The sequence below is a fragment of the Petaurus breviceps genome, unplaced genomic scaffold, assembly GCF_028583685.1.
Source record: "Petaurus breviceps papuanus isolate PSGF00001 unplaced genomic scaffold, PetGlider_PUasm1.0 90822, whole genome shotgun sequence".
Taxonomy (NCBI): domain Eukaryota; kingdom Metazoa; phylum Chordata; class Mammalia; order Diprotodontia; family Petauridae; genus Petaurus; species Petaurus breviceps.
In genome coordinates this window covers 3,600,889-3,622,662 of record NW_027187351.1, presented here as the reverse complement: position 1 = coordinate 3,622,662, position 21,774 = coordinate 3,600,889, and the positions used below count along the sequence as shown (strand labels likewise).

Below are 21,774 nucleotides of genomic sequence, written 5' to 3'. Positions count from 1 at the left end.
ATCTATCTATCTATCTATCTATCTATCTATCTATCTATCTATCTATCATCTACCTATCTATCTGTCTGTCTGTCTGTCTATCTATCCATCTATCTCTCTATCTCTGTCTATCATCTATCTATCTCATCTATATCTATATCATATATCTCACTATAGCTATCATCTATGTATCTAATTTCAAGATGTATATTCATAATAATACTAATAATAGCTTACCTAGAGACAGCAAAGTGACAAAGTGGATAGAGTCCTGAACTGGGAGTCAAAAGTCTGAGAAGAAATCCTACCTCTTACTAGATGTGTGACTCTGGGCAACTTACTTAACTTTTCTCAGCCTTGATTTCCTCATCTGTAAAATGAGGATAATAATAGCACCTATTCACTCTTGTAAAGCTCAAATGAGGTAACATGTAAAGGGTAGGTCATGGCATCATAGGATGTAGATGTGACAGGGATTTTAAAAGTTATCTCACTGAACTGCCTCATTTCATTGGTCTCATAGGGTCTAAAAGGGACATTAGAGCCCCTTTAGTTCAGGCTTTCTTAATCTGTTTTTTGTGTGTGCCCCTTTTTGGCAGTCTGCTGAAGCATATGGATAGTCTCTCAGAATAACATTTGTAAATGTATAAAATAAGATTACAAATAAGAGTATTACAAAGGAAACCAGTGATTTGAAAAAAGGTTATCTATCTATCTATCTATCTATCTATCTATCTATCTATCTATCTATCTATCTATCATCTATCTATCTATCTATCTATCTATCTATCTATCTATCTATCTATCTATCTATCTATCTATCTATCTATCTAATCTGCCTGTCCATCCATCTGTCTGCCTCTCTACCTGCCTGTCTATCTCTCATTTAAACAAATTATTTCATAGACCTCAAGTTAACTTCTGGTCTATTTCAACTTGCCTCATTTTGCAGATGAGGAAAATAAGGCCCAGGAATGTTAAATGCCCTACCCAAAACCTCACAGGCAGAAATGGCAAAACCAGGATTCAAACTGAGACTCCCTGACCCCAAAGCCAGCTTTTTTATTCTATGACATAGGCGTCAGTTGATATGTGTGATCACATGAAAGATGATCAGATTTTTTACTTTTCCTGAATTCAGTTTGGATTTTTTCAGTAAAAATAAAAAATTTAATTAAGCTTTCAAGACTTGAACATGTCATCTGAAATGTAATTCCAGGGTTGGTGGCCTTATATGGGTTTGTCTTGTCTGACAGTCTGCCATGAGAGAGGCAGTGTGGTACATTGCATAGCATATCAGTCTTGGACTAAGGCAAATCTGGATTGGAAGCCCTCTGCCATCTACCCCTGTAGAAGATTGTTCGACTTCTCTGAATTCCATTTCCTCAATCTGTAAATTAAGGATAATTCCTAGGGTCATTGTGACAATAAAATAAATTGCTGTTTTGAAAGTACATTGCACTGTGTGATCTTGTGACCTTGGGCAAGTCACTTAACCCCAATTGCCTTGCCTTCCCCCCTCAAAAAAAAAACAAAAGAAAATGCATTGAAGACCTTTAAATGCTATGTAAATATGAGTTGCTATGATGATGATGATGATGATGTGGTAATGGTCATCCTTTGGGTTGCTAGGTGGAGCAGTGGATAGAGTCCCTGGCCTGGAGTCAGAAAAACTCATCTACTTGAGTTCAAATCGGCTTCAGATACTACTAGCTGTGTGTCCCTGGGCAAGTCACTTATCCCTGTTTGTCTCAGTTTCCTCATCTGTAAGATGATCTGGAGAAAGAAATTACAAACCACTCCAGTATCTTTGCCAAGAGAAAGAACCCCAAATGGGGTCACAGAGAGTCAGACACAACTGAAAGAGCAGCAGTAATGATCATTCTCTTCATTACCACTCGCATTCATATAGTACCTACTACGGGCCAGGTACTGTGCTAAGAACTTTACAAATATTATATTATTTCATTCTCACAACAATCTTAGGAGGTAGATGCAATTATTATCTCTATTTTATAGATGAGGAAACAGAAGGCATGTGACTTACCCAAAGGCACACTAAGTGTCTGAGGCTGGATTTAAACTCACAGCTTCCTGCATCTAGGCTCAGTGCTCTATCCACTGTACCACCTAGCAGATTAAAGGCATTGAGTTAATATCACTATGAAATGACACTTTCCTAGTGTGAAGGAACTCTAAATAGGACTCAGTGTTTCTCTTGAATTTCTACTTTGAGAACCCAGGGCTATTCCAGCACATTTGGTTTGTGCTCTCAGTTGCCTCACCCTTTGTGGTGAGTTATTTCATGTTGTGAGGTTACTATTTGAAAATATCCCTCCACAGGCATCCCCGTGCACATTTCTGCTCATGACCTGCGTGAGCTCTTACAGGGCAGCAATGATGACTTTGCAGCTCAGTTGTTCGATGTCAGTGATTTTAAGGTGCAGAAAGACCTAAATACCTGCTATGAGCATGTGTGGACCCTCACCTGGATGTCCCAAACAGGGGACTTACCCAATGTCATCAGTGTATGTATAATGTTTCTTCTTCAATGTGCAGATTTAATATGACTAGTGAATGATACCTAGCCAACCTATATAGGGCTTTCTCACAAGTTCCTTCTCTCTGAAGTGGGGATTGGGTCAGGGAGGTATATGATTCTAATGGTCAGGTAGTTTGCTATTACAGAGGGGAAGATGGGTCACATCCTTCCTTTCCCTGACAAATATGTGGTTTGTTTCCAGCATATCATACCACCTTTATCTACAACACCACTTCTTTCCTCTCCATTGTGTCCTGCTCATTCTTCTTTGTACTTTCCTTTGCACGCTTCTTATCCTCCCCTCTTCTGAGTCAGGTGTTACAGCCTCAGGAAAGTTATAAATAAGAGTTTACCTGGGCACTCATAGCACCAACTGTGCAGAAGGGGAAAATTTCACAGCCCTCTCTCCTGCCATCATATTCCCTCTCTATCCCCCAGGTCACCTAGTGACTTTGGTAGATGCACCTTGAAGGCAAGGCTTGGCCATCTGGGATGGAGACCATTGACTAAGAGCCCCATATCTCCTCCACCCATTTTTTGAGTAGGCCAAAGGGGGACCTCACAGGATGAGCAGGGATGGATGAGTTCTGATCTGCATCACCAATTTCATGACATTACCTCTTCCCCACAAAGAACAACCCCTATTCTGAACCCTCCTTTTCCTGTTTGGGGCACCACCATCTTTTCAGGCACCCAGCTTTACAACATAAGTTTCATCTTTGGTTCCTCATTCTCAATCATCCTAATACTGCTGATCAGCTGTTAAAGCTTACAATTTCTTCTTTTGCAACATCTTTCCATTCTGTCCCACATAGTCACCAGACTAGGTCAGACCTCCTCATCTCTTGCTTGGATCCTTCTAACTGGTTTCCTTGCCTCAAGTCTCTCCATTCTCCAATCCATCCTTCGTTTATTTGTCAAAGTGATTGTCTTAAAGATCAGATCTTATGATGTTACTTCCCCACTCAATAAACTCCAGTGACTCTGTTGAATCTGGAATCAAATAAATGTTTCATCTTCTCCCCATCTATATATTCTATAATGTTTATAATTACTACTATAGTAGTACATGTGTATAATTTGTAAATAAGTAAATACAAAGTTATGGGGATTGATATATGTATATTTAGAAGTTTAGAAAACAGTTTAGAAACTGCTGCTTTAGGGGTGGCTAGGTGGCAAAGTGAATAGACCACTGTCCCTAGAGTCAGGAGGACCTAAGTTCAAATCTGACCTCAGACTCTTAACACATACTAGCCATGTGACCTTGGGCAAGTCACTTAACCCCAATTGCCCCTCCAAAAAAAAGCAAAAAAAAAGAAACCACTGCTTTAGATATCTTCAAACAAAATCTAAACCTTGTTGGGCATATTGAAATGAGAATAGTTGTCTATATGTGGATTGAGCTAAGTGACTTCTGAGATCCCTTCTAATGTTAAAGTTTTAAGGATCTACTGTGATATCCTTCATGCAGATACTTTGAGTTACTTTGCAAAAAACTAGGGAATTTTACTCCTTTTTCTGTGTTATAGGATTATAGACAACAAGTCCCTTATTTTACAGGGAGAGAAATTGACATAGATAGAAAGCAGGTCTTGAAGGCAGGAAAACCTGATTCAAATCCTGCCTCTGACATAACTGGATGTGACTCTGGGTGTCCTTCTAATTTAAACTTTCAATCACACTTTAACAAGGCACAGAGTATGTGGGGGCAAAAAGTCCATAAAGACTGAGACAAATGACAAAAAGGATTACAGAGGCAGATGGTATGGGGGTGGGGGATGGAACAGTCAAGTAGGTAGGCGATGCAGCAAAGAGGATGGAGAGGGAAGAGTTTTAGAGAACATCACTCATGTAACCATGGATTAGAATTGGGATCACTAGGCAGCATAGACCCAGTGGAGATGGAAAAATACTGGGGGCAAGATATTGAGGTCTCATTTTGATAGGGTTTTTGGGGAAGCAGACCAACTTCTATCTGTACCACCTTGGGTTTAGTTCATTAACATATCCAAATCATGTTGAAGTTATCAGTAAAACTTCTAAGTTACATCTCAAAGTTATCAATACTTTTTGATGTTTTGCTGGTCTGGAATTGTGGAGGTCTGGAATTTGTCTGGAATTCACATACTATGATAAAATACCCTGACAGCAACGCCTAGAGGGCTTCTGCCGATTCAGCACATATTACTGGCATGTGAATTTTTGTTAATATGTGAAATAAATTGTAAATTATGCTTCTTTGATCTTTTTTTATCAGGTTTTTCTTGGTAATCTTATTTCCTACTATTGCTCTCTTATACTGGCTACATATAACCTTACTTATTATATTGACTAGGGGTGGCGGTGATGATCAAGGGGACTAGAAGAAGATAAAGTTTCAACACAAAAAAAGCAGTCAAATCCCAATCCAGAAACAAAAATATTACAGAGATCTAAAGAAAGGTGGATGTGGTTTGCACAAAGTGTAATCCCAACAAAAACAAAACATTCCTTAGGTCTACTAGGGTTTTCGTGAGTCACTCCTTATACTATCAAGTTTCTAGGTCTATATCCAATTCTCCCCACCCTTTTATGCTGCCACAGTTTCTTAAGTAGAATGGCCAAAGATTCATTATTAAATAGTCTAATCTGAAGAACAATAACCTATGTCATTATAAATGTTTATCACCATTGCAGGTCTCTGCAGAAAACCTTACTGGTGTATATCCAACTGTGAGCACTCATGTAGTTTATGATGGTGGTGTTTTTCTTGGACCTATATTTGGAGATATGTTGGTCACTCCCAACACATCCCCTCAGGTGAGAATGCAGGGGTTTCCTAAGGTGGTTCCTAATATTTACTTAGCTGCTTCTCTGTTTGTAAAATTGGTTATTTTGATTGAGTTCTTAGAACCTCAGTTTTTCTATCAACAAAACAGGTTTAATATTTGTACCACTTGCCTATTGGAAGTCTCAGATGGCATGTTCCTTGAGAGTAGGGACTATCTTTGGCCTTTTTGTTTGTTTATCCCCAGTGCTTGGCACAATGAGTGGTACACAGTAAGTGCTTAATAAATATTTATTTGTTAATAACACCACCTAAAGTGTTCAATCCTGCAAGGCCAAAAGTATTATGGACAAGAGGCAGCTGTAAGTGGTACAGTGGTTAGAGCACAGGACTTGGGAGTCAGAAAGACATGAGTTCAAATCCAGCCACAGACACTTACTATATGGGTGACCCTGGGCAAGTCATTTAACCTCTGATTGCCTCAGTGTCCTTATCTGTAAAACAGGGATAATAACACAAACTTCACAGGATTGATTTAAGAGTCAAATGAGATAACACCTGCAAAGAGTCTGCAAATCTTTTTTTTTCTTTTTTTTTTTAAAGCAATTGGGGTTAAGCAACTTGCTCAAGGTTACACGGCCAGTTATTATTTCTGGGTGTGGTGCTGAGTATCTGAGCCCGGAATTGGTCCAGGTCATCCCGACACTGGAGCCGGTGCTCTTACTCGATGAGCCACCTGGCCGCCCCTAAGCAATTGGGGTTAAGTAACTTGCTCAAGGTTACACGGTCAGGTGTTTCTGGGTGGGTGCTAAGTGTCTGAGCCCGGGATTTGATCTCCAGGTCTTCTCAACACTGGAGCCGGTGCTCTTACTCGCTGTGCTACCTGGCCGCAACTCTTAAGGTGACACATAAGTGCTAATTATTATTACTATTGTTATGAAATATGCCAGGAGAGGGGACAGAATGATTCTGCACCTTGGGGGACTTAACAACAACAAGGTACTTTACAGCTAACACCTAATGTCCTAAGACATCTATAACTATATAGATATAACTATACGGATATTTAATGAGAATAGTAAGAAGAAGGCTGTTTGGTCAGGTCTTTCCAGGAGGCATCAGCTTCACATAAAAATGGTTTTGTACCTGCTGTGTTTCTCCAGGTGACTGTGAGAGTCAATGACACACCTGCTCACTGTCTGGGTTCCTGTTCTTTCCAGTACCACCAAGAATCAACCCCATTAGTTCAAGCTGTCTGGTACTCTTATGGTAGGATCCTTTCAATTTAATCTTAGGGAAAACAAGTTCTAGACTCAAAAGGAGTTTCCTTAAGTGGGTTTGGCTTGGGGGAGAGGGAGAGCTGGGTGGTTTCTAGCACATTTTTGATATTGTTCAGTCACATTCAACTCTTTGTGACTCAATTTGACCTCAGGTTTTCCTGACTCTAAGCCCAGTTCTCTCTCTGCCGTGCCACTTAGTTGCCCTTCTGGCAAATAGCAGGTGCTTACTGGGTGCTGAGAGATTGATTAATTAGGGATTGAGGCAAAGTGGAAAGTTTCTCTATCTGCAACATTTCTGGTAAGAACTGTGAAATGCAAGCAGCATGGATTCTTGGGGCATAGAGTGCTGGGTCTGAAGTTAGGAAGATTCTTCTTCATGAGTTCAAATCACTGGGAGGTGGTTCATTGGGTATATTTGCTTCATTTCTTCTGTCAGATGATGACATTAACCTGCTGATCTGTATCATGGGATCTGGTTTTCCTGGTGACTCTAAAGCTTTGAAGATTGAGGTGAATCAACAGATCTGTGAAGTCATGTTCTCCAACCAAACTTTCGTGACCTGCCAGATAGGCTTATTACCAATTGGAGAGTATCAGGTCATGGTGCTGGTGAGGCATTTTGGCCTTGCACTCAATGTCAGTGGAGGGGAAGGCATCTACTTCAACATTGAACCCAAACTAGAAGTAGTGCAACCTTCTGTAGCTCCAGAGATTGGTAAGTTTGGAGAAGAAACAAGAATCCACTTGATTCCCTGAAACTGATATTGAGATCACAGGGCTTTGGGGCTGTTCTAAGAGAACTAGCAGGCATTGGCAAATGTGTTTGAATATCCTAATGTCTGCTGTGGTTTGCTACTTTCAATTTCCTAATATCAGAATTTCCTTTAATGAATTTTACCTCACATGGTCAATGTCTGTTGAATAAATGAATGTGGAAATGAACAGCAAACATTTGGACCCTTAAACACATCTTGGTAGGACTTTGAAAATGTTCTATTTTGGCTAACTACCCAGACTGGCATTTAAAACTTTTCAAATGATCTGTCACCACTCTTGCTTTCCAGATTTATTTTATGTTATTTCCCTTCACATATGACATGCTCTAGGCAAACTGGATTATTTACCACTTTCCCATCCCTAACTAGCAATTAAGTGGCTCAGTGGATAGAGTGCTGGGTGTGGAGTCAGAAAGACTCTTCTTTGTGAGTGCAAAGCTGGCCACGGACACTTACTAGCTTGTGACTCTGGGTAAGACCTTTAACTCTGTTTGCCTTAGTTTCTCACCTGTAAAATGAGCTGGAGAAGGAAATGGCAAACCATTCCAGTATGTTTGCCAAGAAAACTCCAAATGGGGTCATAGAGAGTCAGATACAACTGAAAAATGACTTAGTAGCAATGTCCTTAGTTCCTTACCCTATACATATAATAAGATTTCCCATCTCCAGGCTTTTGTACAGGCCTTTACTGTGTTTAAATTTTCCTTCCCTTCTTCCCCCTCCTCCAATTTTGCCTTTCGAAGTCCTACCCATCCTTCAAAATGCAAATCAGCTGTCATCTTCTTCATGAAGCCTTCAATCAATCTATTAATCAATCAATGAAATCAATAAATATTTGTGTGATACTATGTAAGAAGTTCTGTGCTAGACTTTGGGGATATAAATATAAAAATGAAATAGTTCCTACTTTCAAGGAGATGACAGTCTATCAGGGAAGACACTATATACACATATAAGTATATAAAATGTACACAAATGTAATAAATAAAATGACTATGCTCTTCTCCTTGATACTCTTTTCTTTCTAAGTTTTCAGGACACTACTCTTGGTTCTACTCCTGTCTGCTTGTTTCTTTTCTTCCCTTCCCTTCCCTTCCCTTCCCTTCCCTTCCCTTCCTTTCCCCTCCCCTCCTTTCCCCTTCCTAATTTAGAAATCACCCTCTCCCTCATTCCATACTTTGAATCAGTTGCCAAATGCTCAGCCACATGCCTCCCATATGGGCTCTTCCTATCTACTTTCATGGCCATCACTCTGATTTTGATCCTTACCATTCTTACCACCATACTTCTTTGATTCAAAGTTTCACAGTCACAAACTCTCAAATACTGAAAATAGTCATGTTCAAATTAGATGCTGGGAAACTGCATATCATCGATCTCTAACATCATCCAGTACTTTTGCTTTTCAGTTGCTGTTCTCACAATATTTATCTGAGGGGTTGTTTTTCTGTTAGATTTTGTTTAAAAATTTTTTTTACACAATTCATGTTTATCCTTATGCTTATTTTTTCTGTTTCATTTAAAATGTTTATTTTCTGCCACTTTCAGCAAATAAAATGTTCATATAAGAAAGGGGGCAGTGCCTGATATGTGCAAGTCATTATGATAGGTTGTTAAGGTAAAAAGATGAAAATGATGCATCTTATCCTCAACCAGCTTATAGTCTAAAGAAGGGAGGGGAAAGACTATGAGTCACACATACACAAGTAAGTATTGCGCAAGGCAGAATCTGACAGCGGGTGAAAGAGAGATCGACAGTGCTTTAGGAATATTTAAAAAGGAAGAAACCTCTTTCAGCTGAGAGGTTGGGATCAGAGAAGGCATCATAGAGGAAGTAGCATCTGAGCTAAACTCTGTAAGAAATGAACTTCATTGATGTGGTAAAGAGGGAAATGATGTGTTTCATGAAAGTGGGAGGGTATACAGATGAACTAACAGTACTCCAGTTCTGATGGAAAGCAGTACATGAAGTAAAAGAAAGTTGCAAGGGTAGGTTGGAGGCAGTTTGTGAGGGCTTTAAATGTCAGGTTGAGGAGTTGGTGTTTTATCCTAAAGGTATGGGGGAGTCATTGAAGGTTTTTGAGAGAAGGAAAGTTTCAGAAGTCCTAGAACTAGTCTTTGAAGGCTTATCTGGAATAGATAGAATAAGGAATGTAGCAGCAAATTCCCTAGCACACCCAGGATGGCTGCTAGCACAGGTTCTTTGATCTGCTTTTCTAAAGGAAAGCAATTCAAAAAGGGTTAACAATCTTACTTTAATCAAACATATATCACATTTACCTAGTTCAGGGGAAAAAGTCAGCACCCTGAACTTCAGAGAATACAAACAGAAATTTTAAGTAGACAAAAATACAGACAGAGAAAATAACACAATTCAGCAGACAGGGCTTCTAGCTGTCTCACCATTACATCCATACCTAGCTAGTCACCAGAGAGAGAAGCACCAACATCTGGGTTTTCAAAGCTGGGGGGCTCAATGGCTGCCCAGAGTCTCATCTGGCCAAATCACACATCTCTTCCCAAAGTGATCCACAAATCAAAAACTCTCCTCAGAGATATATATGGCCTTCTCCAGGGTCAGAGAACATCACAATCCTCATGACTCACGTGACTACAAAGTAACAAAAGTTATGCCTTTCTGAAAAACAAGCTTCCCTCAAGCAAGTTTCTCCTGTGGTCTCTGATCTACCCTTCAACAAACTTCCCACTACAGGCTCCATGTGACCTCATTTAGCCTATTAGGGGGCAGAGTACTTTCTTAATCTATCCCTCCCCTCCCCTCCCTCTCCCTCTCTCCTTTCCCTCCCTCTCTTTCTTCCTCTCCCTCTCTCCTTCACCTCCCCCTCCCCCTCCTTCTCTCCCTCCCTCTCCTTCTCCCTCTCCCCTTCTTTCTTCCAGGGAGAATTTTAATAGGAATTTATCATTTTAAAAAAAGATAATACCATGCCACTTGGTGATATTTCATCAGTGATGATAATCCATCCATTGTACCATCTCATTCTCATAGGAAGATTTTGACATTTAGCTTAAGTCCTTTCTGTGGCAGTTTTAACATTTACTGGGATTCTGATGAGTGCTAATTTCTCCACGTTTCAATCATTTTCTTTATCTCAGGCCTCACTGATCTCTATCTGACTGTTTAACTGGTGATATCACTGATGTTACAGGAGGACTTTGGGCCACTATCCAAGGATCCAGTTTGGAAGAAGTAAGCCTGGTGTTATTTGGGTCTGAACCTTGTCCCATCAACTTCTCCTCCAGAAACATGGAAAGAATCCAATGCAAAGTCCCACCCTTGGTAAGCAGAGACCTCTAGAGAGTCCTCTTGCTATCATTCACTATCACTTCACATTTAAGGCAGTGATAGAGATGATTGTGTAAACTCTTATCTTGAGTCCTAGCATCTGTCTTTATCTAAACCTTAGAGATGCTCTGTGACAGACTAAGCCTGAAGTAGAGGTTAAAATGCTTGTTGTGGGCAGCTAGGTGGTACAGTGGATAGAGCACTGGCTCTGGAGTCAGGAGGACCTTGAGTTCTAATCTGGCACAGACACTTACTAGCTGTGTGACCCTGAGCAAGTCACTTAACCCCTATTGCCTCCAAAAAAAACCACTCACAAAAAGCTTATTGATTGATTGACAGATTAAGCACTCTGATGGTCCTTACCCTATTCTTATCCTTCATTTATTTTTTCACTATTCATTATGTGAGTGGTGTGAAGGGAATAGTAATTTATAAGCTCTCTCACTTTATGGGATGCTGCAAATGATTACCAAAATAGCTTTTATGCCACTGTCTCCTTACTTTTCTACTTATTGTACTACTCAGTGATCTCATCTATGCAGAAGTAGGGAGTGCCTCATCACTTCATTGGAGATAGCTCCAAAGAGAATCCGTTACATAGATATTAAAGGGTTCTCATCTAAGGCAATCAGTCTCCATAGGATCACAGACCTAGAGCTGAAATGGATCTCAGAAGCTATATAATATAACCCCTTGGTTTTACAGATGAGGAAATAGATGTGAAAATCATGGATAGGGCTATGGTGAAGATTAGTATGCTGATGGCAATGAAAGAAAACCCATATCAATCAATCAAGCACTCATTTATTTATTTGTTTGTTTACTGGCTTTTTGGAGAGCAAGTGGTGTTAAGTGACTTGCCCAAGGTCACATGGCTAGTTTTTGTGTTAAGTATCTGAGGCTGGATTTGAACTCAGGTCCTCCTGACTCTATGGCTGGTGCTCTATTCACTGAGACACCTAGCTGCCCCTCAAGCACTTATTTAAATGGATATTATGGGCCATATTATGGTAGGTGCTAAGGATGCAAATTCAAAGAATGAAACAACCCCCATTCACGAGGCACTTACATTTTAACAGGCATGTATGTCTATGGCAGAAAGTAGAGAAAGCATCAAAAAGAAATTTCTCTTGGTATCCCAAAATTATTTGTTGTGAATTATATTTGGGTCATAGATTGATCATGATCAAGTATTCATTTGCATTTGTTTGTCATGTGACTGGAATAAAATGTATAGTACCACCACCAAAGAAGCATTATTGTATCCTATTGTTGAAGATTTCTTGCGTCAGCAAAGTTAAATACGTTGTCCAAGATCATAAAATGCAGTCTGCAGCAAAGGCAAGATTTAAACTCAGAATGCAAGGTGAACTTGAATATTCATGACTATTTTCTTACTTTGTTTATGAATACATGACTTGCTTTGAAACTTTTTGAGGTGCTAAAAGCTTCCTTCTGGCCCTGTGTTGTCTTTCTATAATTTATCTGTGTGATTCTAAGAAAGTCACTTAACAGCCATTTGCCTCCATTTCCTCATCTGTAAAAGGGGCATAATAACAGCACCAGTTGGTTGTTGTGAGGATCAAATGAGATATTTATAAAGCACTTAGAATAATGGTTAGCACATAGTAAGTACTATATAACTGTTCATTTCTTTCTCTTCTTCCCTCTTTTCCCTTCCAGACCAACAATTTTATAGAGGAGGAAATTAAGTCTGGGTCTCAGTTTCCTAGTTTGTAAAATGAGGAATCTGTGATTGTATGATCTGATACATCTCTTTGCATTCAAGCAGGTGCTGGACAACAGATAAAAGGGCATAAGTGCATTGGTGAACTTTATGGTTGGTAGAGCCCTCTTATCAAGAGCTATAAAAATAATATTTTTAAAAAAGAGTTTTTGTATATTAATATGTTGTGCATTAAGTATTATAGATGTTCTTTCATACAGCAGATGGGAATGATTCAACCTCTTGGGTGGATGAATTTCCTAATTTCAGTTAATCAGTGGGTCCTTAGATGATTATATAAGTTCCTAATGCCCATTCCTAATTATATGCCTTACCCCTCATCCATTAATTAAGATCTGCTACTTGTTTATGATTCACTTCCTAAGAGTCACTCACAGGGTTGGTATTTGTTGAAAGACAGAATGTTGAACTTGTTTTCCTTACTGAAACATCATTCTATGAGCCATGTTACAACTGCATAGAACATTCTCCTCCCATCTCTCCCTCTTTGTCTCTGTCTCTTACTCCATGTGTCTGTCTACTTCTCTTAGAGATAGAAAATCAACAGATTATATATAGACTGTGTACATCTTAAATTCAAATCCATAGAATATGTATTGGCAAATTTTTTTTTTGGTGCTAATTGTGGTGTGTGTGTATGGATGTGTGTGTGTGTGTGTGTGTGAGAGAGAGAGAGAGAGAGACTGTCAGACATGCATTTATTAAGCACCAATAGTGTACCAGATAGTGCTAAGCACTGTGGGTTTGAAGACAAAGATGTTCCCTTCAAGGAGTACATATTCTAATGGTACAGACAACATGCAAAAAATGCATACACACAGGTTATATACATTATTTATATATATGTTTATATATTTATATATACATATAATTTATAAATTATAAAAAGAAGATATACATTGTAAGTGAAAGATATTCTCAGAGGGAAAGCACTAGCGAGTGAGGGTAGGAGGGGGACTGGGAAAAACCTTTTACTTGCTTCCCCAGTAATATTATTAAAAATAACAACAACAACAATATGTTTATAAGCATAGATTTTACAAAACTCTATTCCGGAGGCCCTACAGAATTAATTATATAGTCTCTGTCTGCCCTCTAAGAGTTTACAGTTTAATAAAGCTTCCTGCTCTCTTTCCACAGGGAATCATTTCAATTATATTACTGAGCCATAAATTGGACCAACCTCCATCTTATATTATTTTGCTCTTTTGTAAGGGACTTCCTTGTGGTATTTTATCTATTTTTACTGTAAGGCAGAACAAGCAGTACCAAATAGATGAATCTCTAACCTATTAAAAGAAAAATCATGAATTACCAAAAATGAAAGAAAAATAGAATTTTCTCATCTATTTTTTTTTTCTTGAAACTACACCAAAACCTTACTGACTGGTTCATTAATTTGGGGTTTTGTGATAATTTGGAAAGGGCTAGCCTGAAGTTTACCTTAGCATTATCAATAAAGAAAAAAATTGCTCTACAAATTAAGAGTAGAAATAAAGTTGCCCCAGGGAGCTTTTAAATTACTGTACTTTAAAGAAACAGTTTCAAGCATTCCCTAATATATTAATATTTTCCATTTACATAAAAACAACCGATATGTTAATAACGAATCATTCTTATCTATTCTTTAAGGCAGGTCTCCTAAGGATTTCTTCTAGGCCACATTTGGGTAGCTTAGTTCAATGATTATACATACAATATTTGAAACCAATTAGCACATATTTCTTTAATTTTTTTCTTGCAATTTATACTCCTCCTATCCAAATCTGCTCTCCCACCCCTACCCCAGTCAAAGGTATTTAGTGAGGTTTGACAAGATTTCATTTTTTTAAGATTGATTTTCAGGGGAATGGTAGTGGAACACTTGTGAATGTGACCATCATCACCACCAACCTGTCATTAGTTTATCCTGAGGCATTCAAGTATACTCCTTCTTTAAATCCAGTTATCGTGTCCCTGAGCAGAAATAAAAGCAACACAGCAGGTAAGACTCTAAAAATTTTCTCTTGATAAAACCTTGGTCCGGGAAAAAAGGCAAGAGAGATCTCTCTGGTGAATTATAGTGAAGGCAGAAAAACAGGGAAAAGGGACTTACCTGGAAATCAGGAGACTGGTTTCTCAGCCCAGTTGTGCTATTAACTCACTATTTGACCAATGGAATCTTTTTTTTTTTTAAGCAATTGGGGTTAAGTAACTTGCTCAAGGTTACATGGCCGGTTTTTTTGTGTGGGTATTAAGTATCTGAGGCTGGATCTGATCCCGGGTCGTCCTGACTCTGGGGCTGGTGCTCTTACTCACTGTGCCACCTAGCCACCCCTTGACCAATGGAATCTTGGAGTCAGATTTTCTCTCAGTAAAATGAAATTAAGCTACCACCCTCATGATGTCACCGATCCTCTTCAGGATGAACAAAAACAATATGAAGCTATTCTCATGTACTTGATGTATACTCATGTACTCATGCCTTCATCAGTGGGTACTTCGAGGAGAGTTTAGGGGAGGGATTGGCCCTGTGATTTCATTGACAGAGGGAACTTTCAAGGTAAGGAAATTTGCTCTGCCAATGCAAGCCTGTACCTTCTCATTTTAGAGAGTTGCCTAGAGGACTGAGAGGTGCCCAGGGTCACAAAGTCAATATGTCTCAGAGGTGACACTTGAATCCAGGTCCTTCTGGATCTGAGGCTAGCTTTCTACCAATATACATACTGCTTTTATACTGCCAGAATACTGGTCTTAAAAACTATGTGACACAAAGACATCATTATATCATATGATCACAGGATGTAGACATAGATGACACCTTAGAGGTCAACAATCTAACCACTGCATCCTACATAGGAAGAAACAAGCTTGGAGAGATTATGACTTTCCTATGATCACACATATATAGGAAAATACCTCTGAGAAGAAATTCAAACCTAGAACCTCTGACTACAAATTATGCCAGACATAAGGAGACAGGTTCAATAATAAATGTTCAGTTATTTTTAGTTGTGTCCTATTCTTCATGACTTCATTTAGGGTTTTGCTGAAAAAGATACCAGAGTGGTTTGCCGTTTCCTTCTCCAGCTCATTTTACAGTTGAGGAAATGGAGGCAAACAGAATTAAGTGGCTTGCCTGGGGTTACCCAGCTAAGAAGTATCTGAGGCCACATTTGAACTCAGGAAGATGAGTCTTCCTGACTTCAGGCATAGCACTCTCTCCACTTTACCACCTAGAAGTGCCTCAGTGTCATTATTACAGACATTAATTACTATTGCCCATTGAGTTATTCATTTAACAATCATTTATTAGTGCCTATTATGAGAAAAGCTCTGCTGAAGCAGAAACATCAATACTAAATGCATGGTTCCTGCCTTCATGAAATTTACAGTCTAGGGGTGGAGCCCAGATGGCAGAGTAGAAACACAAACTTGGTGTGGGCTCCTTCTCCAGTCACTTCTAATACATGTAAAAAGTGACTCTAAACAAATTTTAGAGCTACAGAACCCACAAAGTGACAGAGAGAAACAAATTTCCCTCTGAAAGAGCGGACAGGAAGGGTCTATCACATCAAGCTGGGAGCTGAGCATAGGCGCATGAGCAATGTGGTTTTAGCCTCAGGGAGGCTAACCAGTGCCTGAGCAGACTTCAGGAGAGTGAATCATCAGTAGCTGTGCTGGTTTCCACATAAACTCCAAATTCAAAGTAAAAGGTCAGTGAGAAAATCTGCTGGAACAGAGGGGGACTGAAGAGCAAGGTCTGGCCCCTGCCCCCAGGGCGAGAAGTGACTGGAGACCAGTGCAGCTGTCGCATGGCTGCTTTAGGAGCTCCTGGACTGAAGATCCTACAGGGACCAAGTGACCATTCAGAGGGTAATCACTCTTGCTTTAACCTGCTTGGATATGGATCATGCTCTTGGGTGGTGGTCCTGGGGTGTGTGATGAGTGAGCCAGAGTTTGTGGGGGCTGTAGAGAGGGCACCCTCCTAATAGCTCTGGCAGCTGCAAAAACACCAGCACTTGGGACAAAGCTCTCTCCATTCTGGGAGCAGAGTTTTACTGTGTCCAAATGCTCAAAAGTCAAGTACTTGGCTGGAATATGAGCAAGCAACAGAAGCACAAACAGACCATGGAATCCTTTTTTGGGGACAAAAAAGATCAAGGCATGGAGTGGGAGGAAGAAAGTGAAGTCAGAACTCCTCTATCCAAAGCCTCCAAGAAAAATATGAATTGCTTACAGGCCACAGAGGAGCTCAAGAGGGATTTTGAAAATCAAGTAAGAGAAGTGGAGGAAAAATTGGGAAGAGAAATGAGAATGATGCAAGAAAATCATGAAAAGTGAGTCAACAGCCTGCTAAAGGAGACCCAAAAATACACTGAATAAAATAACACCTTAAAAAATAGATTAACTCAAATGTCAAAAGAGGCCCAAAAAGCCAATGAGGATGCCTTAAAAAGCTGAATTTGCCAGATGGATAAAGAATTTCAAAAACTTACTGAAGAGAATAACTCCTTCAAAATTAGATTGGAGCAATTGGAAGCTAATAACTTCATGAGAAATCAAGATACTATAAAACAGATCCGAAAAAAAAATAGAAGGTAATGTGAAATATCTCACTGGAAAAACCACTGACCTGGAAAATAGATCCAGGGGAAATAATTTAAAAATTATTGGACTACCTGAAAGCCATGATCAAAAAAAGAGCCTAGATAACATCTTTCAAGCAATTATCAAGCAAAATTGCTCTGATATTCTAGAACCAGAGGGCAAAATAGAAATTAAAAGAATTAACTGATCACCTCTTGAAATTTACAATCTAATATGTGTCAGGGACATGTAGCACAAATACAAATATGGAATACTTTGTAATAAATATTAAATTGCTATCCAGCACCTATAATGCAGAATTGAATATGATCAGAACATGATTATTACAAAATATTATAGAAGATGCAAGAAAGAAAAGATATTTTCCAGATGGAGTGATGGTAGTTCAGAGCACTTCATGGAGCTGGTGGTTTTTGAGTGGAGCATGAAGGATGATTAGAACTTCAAAAGGCAGGGCTGGTAGGAATGGGTGTAATGGGTGTAGTGAGGGTAGAAAGGGAGGAATGACAATCCAGGGAGAGGGAACAGCCTCAGCAAAGGCACTGAGGTAGGAAAATGGTGGGGATTTACAAGATGTAATGAATAATCTAGTTTGCCTGGGGTATAGTGTGCACTGAAAAGAATATATTTATCCCTTCTACATTGTAACTTTCCCCATCATGGTTTTGCTCTATCTTGGTTGGCATAAGAAAGTAAATGGGAATTTGGGGGAGAGTTTTGCAGACAATAAGAGGCCAGCAGATGACAAAGAAAAAGTTTAGAATCTCAGATATGCATAATACACACACACACATATAGTGTTGTATAATATCAACATATTTTATCTTTTAATACCATAATAATTCAGACTTCTTCTGTGGTATGAAGGGTCAACATTTTCTATGCTCATTTTCTAGATCTCAGGGGTACATCTGGCTCCTAACTCCTGTGATGTGGAAGGGATAGCTATCATTTGAAATAAGGCTAAAAAATTAGGGAAATGGCAGGGTGTAGAGACCTTGAATGCCAAGGAAAGGCATTTGAGTATTTGGGGGGAGGTAAAAGAGAACCAGGCAGGGGCAGCTAAGTGGCGCAGTGAGTAAAGTGCTGGCCCCGGAGTCAGGAGGACCTGAGTTTCAGTTCCTGCCTCAGACACTTAACACCAACACAAAAAAAACTAGCTGTGTAACCTTGGGCAAGTTACTTAACCCCAATTGCCCTCCAAAAGGCAAAAAAAAAAAAAGAGAGAACCAGTCAGTGAGAACAAGGGATGTAGATGTGACCCACAGCCATCTAACTAATCTCTTGTCTATAGAATACCAGATAAACAGAGAAAGTTAACTATATACAAATCTAAGTTATTATTATGGAAGACCAACCCTTTTCCCTTTCTCGGTTGTCTTTTTCACTTTTCAGAGCTCCAGAATGTATAAATAAAAGGCAGTATCCTTTAGCTTTTCAATATTATTCAGATAGTATAATGCAAACTAGAAATCTGCTGCCTCTGGCAACCAAAGTGGGTGGAATTCCTCTGTGGTACAGACTCTTCAGAGTGAGGGAGAGAAGGATGAGGAAGTCACTCCTCTCTGTTCTGTCCTGGGCTCACCCTGGTTGGCTTTTAATAAAATTTCTGTCCTAAAATGAAAAGTATAAATATATTACATCAGTGCCTTAAAGGCATCTAGAAATAAGTTGACAATTGACCAAAAGTCCAAAGAATTCATGTGATTAATATATACAATGTGATGTGTTTTTTTCAAAGCTTAAAACTTGTATTTGAGGGTGGCCAGGTGGCTCAGCAAGTAAGAGCATTGGCTCCAGTGTCGGGATGACCTGGGGATCAAATCCGGGCTCAGATACTCAGCACCACACCCAGAAATAACTGGCCATGTAACCTTGAGCAAGTTACTTAACCCCGATTGCTTATAAAAAAACAAAAAAGCAAACAAACAAACAAGCAAAAAAAACCAAACAAACTTGTATTTGAATTTTTCAGTGGTCTGGATAGAAAAGTATATATTAGAAAATTCACAAAAGGTGATATTTTGCAAGATGAATAACTTTTGGTTTGATGAGTGGGGGAGGGGAAGAGAGAAATGGGCTATTACATGAGGCCAAGAGGAATCCTTCTTCTTAGAGGAAGATGATGGGAATAAATACCATGTAGAACACCCATATAATAGGTTGTTCCTCATACCTATTCCTCATATTTTAGTAGCCTTCCAAGTGGCCCCAGGCTTTTCCCTTTCCATATTATCTATCACAGATGCCAGATTTTTTCTTAAAGCACATTTTAAGCCAAGTATCTACAGCATGGTGTAGTGGGATAAATGTAGGAACTGGAATAAGGAGACAGGTTCAAATCCTACCTCTGCCACTGACTACCTTTGTGACCTCAGGCAAATCACTCAGCTTCTACTCTAGATTTTTTCATCTGCAAAATGCAGATAAGTAATACCTGTACCACCTTTCTTATAGAGTTATTGTGAATGAAATGCTTTATAAATCTTAAAGCATTATATAATAAAAATAATTAAAGTGTATATGGTGCTTTAAGGTTTTCAAAGTATCTTGAAATATTTTAATTATATTATTTAAGATATATATTTTTTCTTTCTATTTATTATCTGCCTCTGTCCTTCTATCCATCTGTCTATCCATCCATCCGTTCATCCATCTATCTGCCTATCTCTCTGTCTGTCTCTGTCTATCTACCCATATGCCTATCTATCTCTCTGTCTGTCTGTCTAGCTATCATTACTATTGCTTGAATGACTTAGGGTAAGTTACCACCCCCTCAAGACTCAATTTCTCTACCTTGAAAAAAAAAGGAGTTGAACTAGATGATGTCTAGAATCCCTTTTACCTTAAACATTTTATATTTCTATGATCTTTAAGTTATACTATTGTTTGAAAACTTGAATTACTATCATTAACTAGCTAAATCCCATATTTCTTCACTTGGTATTCAAGGCCTCTCAAGAATTGGTCTCAAATCACTTTTCTAGTTTCATTTTAATTTTGTCAAAGTAGCATCCCTATTTCCTACCTATTGCCTCATTATTTTCTTATCACCCCTAGCCTTACCAAAATAGTTTTCTTTTTGCTCGTGCTCATGCTCAGCACCCCCATGCCCAGTACATACTTATCTTTCAAGGCCCAGTTTAAATTAGCATTGTATATATTTAAACCCAACAAATTAAAGAACATTCGGGTGGTTTTATATAGTCACAAGTGAGTGCTAGAAGGAATTAGAGGGCTTAGTCTATATATCCCAAATCATGCTTCTTTAACAGGTGCTTCTCATTTCAGGAGATCAGACACTTTTCATTGGAACTACATCTCTGGTGAATTATACAGACCTGGATATGAAAGTCCACATTCAGGACACCTTGGTTCAGATCCTAAAGCAGGGGCCTCAGGGTCTGGAGGTGGCACTGCCCCCTTTGCCAATAGGGTGGCACAGCATTTCAGTCACAATGAATGGTGTCAACATCCGCTCAGAAGGGTAAGGTCAAGCACACATTGGTAAATATTTAACAAAAGGCTTATCCTCAAAAAAAATATGAAAGATACACTTTTCAATTTAATTTGTATCATTAATGTTTTTCTTCATCACTTGCTTAGGTCCAGACAATTAACAAAACAGTAAATAAAACTTACTTTATAGCTTTCCCTGGTTTCTGAGGTGTAAAAGTTCACATTGAAAATTTAACAATTGACTCTGTGAAACCAGTATGAGCTGACTTCAGCACACCCCTGGAAGATGGAAAGTTCCCATTCTGAAGTATGAAGGTTGAGGAAGCTTGCACTGATACCTTGATGCAAGGGCATTGTTGGAAAGGACCTTAGAGGTCATCATAGAGTCAAAGATTTAAGTCCAGAAGGGACTTTATAGGTCATCTCATCATTCCCCCACCCATCCCCCCAATTCCACTCCTATTTTTCATATTTGAAAAACTAAATTGAGGCCTGTAGTTTAAATGGTTTGTCCTGGGTGATACAGCCACAGGTCATCTGATTCCAAATTAATCAATCTTCCCATTTCTAGTCCAACTGCCTCTGACATCTCTTTCTTCACTAGGGTTGATCTTCAAATCCAGTATATTACCAAAGTCTTTCAGATTGAGCCTTGTTGTGGGTCCCTTCTGGGTAAGTATTTCCCATGTAGTTTTTAGCCTTAATTAAAATTTTTTGTGGTTGTTGGTATTGTTGAGGCAATGGTGTTAAATGACTTGCCCAAAGTCATGTGGCTAGTAAGTGTTAAGTGTCTGAGGCTGGATTTGAACTCAGGTTCTACTGACTCCAGGGTCCTTGACTGTACCACCTAGCCACCCCTAGGCCAGGGCTTCTTCTTTTTTTTTCCTTTTTGGAGGGGGGAAAGCAGGGCAATTGGGGTACCACCTAGCCACCCCCAGGCCAGGGCTTCTTATGTGGTTTATGAACTTAATGTTTTTTTGACAAATGTAATTCTCTATAGCTGATTTCTTTTATAATCCTCTTATTTTATTAATTTAAAAAGTGTTATTCTTAGAAAAGGTCCATAGGCTTTACCAGACTGCCAAAGGGGTCCATGACCCAAAAAAAGGTTATAAACCCCTGCCTTAGACATATAGTGAGGAGATTAGGGTCATCTCCCCCCTAGAATTGACATTCAATTTTATGATCATTGAACTAATTGGACTTTTTAGTTCGCCTCCTGTTATACACATACTCTGTATCAAGTAGGGACTGTTTTATTCTTCATCTTTATTTCTCCAACACCTAGTACAGGGTCTGGCACATTGTAGGCAAGATCTTAGTAAAT

General features: G+C 39.1%; 1 protein-coding gene across 1 annotated transcript in view; it reads left to right on the top strand.

The window, feature by feature from the left end:
• PKHD1 (PKHD1 ciliary IPT domain containing fibrocystin/polyductin) overlaps window positions 1–21,774 on the top strand; it is a 669,991-nt gene that overhangs the window by 104,048 nt on the left and 544,169 nt on the right. Inside the window, exons 24-31 of the mRNA XM_069070581.1 lie at window positions 2,323–2,507; window positions 5,201–5,323; window positions 6,455–6,560; window positions 7,008–7,286; window positions 10,515–10,645; window positions 14,232–14,382; window positions 20,280–20,475; window positions 21,052–21,119. Of these exons, the coding sequence (XP_068926682.1) occupies window positions 2,323–2,507; window positions 5,201–5,323; window positions 6,455–6,560; window positions 7,008–7,286; window positions 10,515–10,645; window positions 14,232–14,382; window positions 20,280–20,475; window positions 21,052–21,119 (1,239 nt within the window). The remainder of the gene's footprint in view (window positions 1–2,322; window positions 2,508–5,200; window positions 5,324–6,454; window positions 6,561–7,007; window positions 7,287–10,514; window positions 10,646–14,231; window positions 14,383–20,279; window positions 20,476–21,051; window positions 21,120–21,774) is intronic.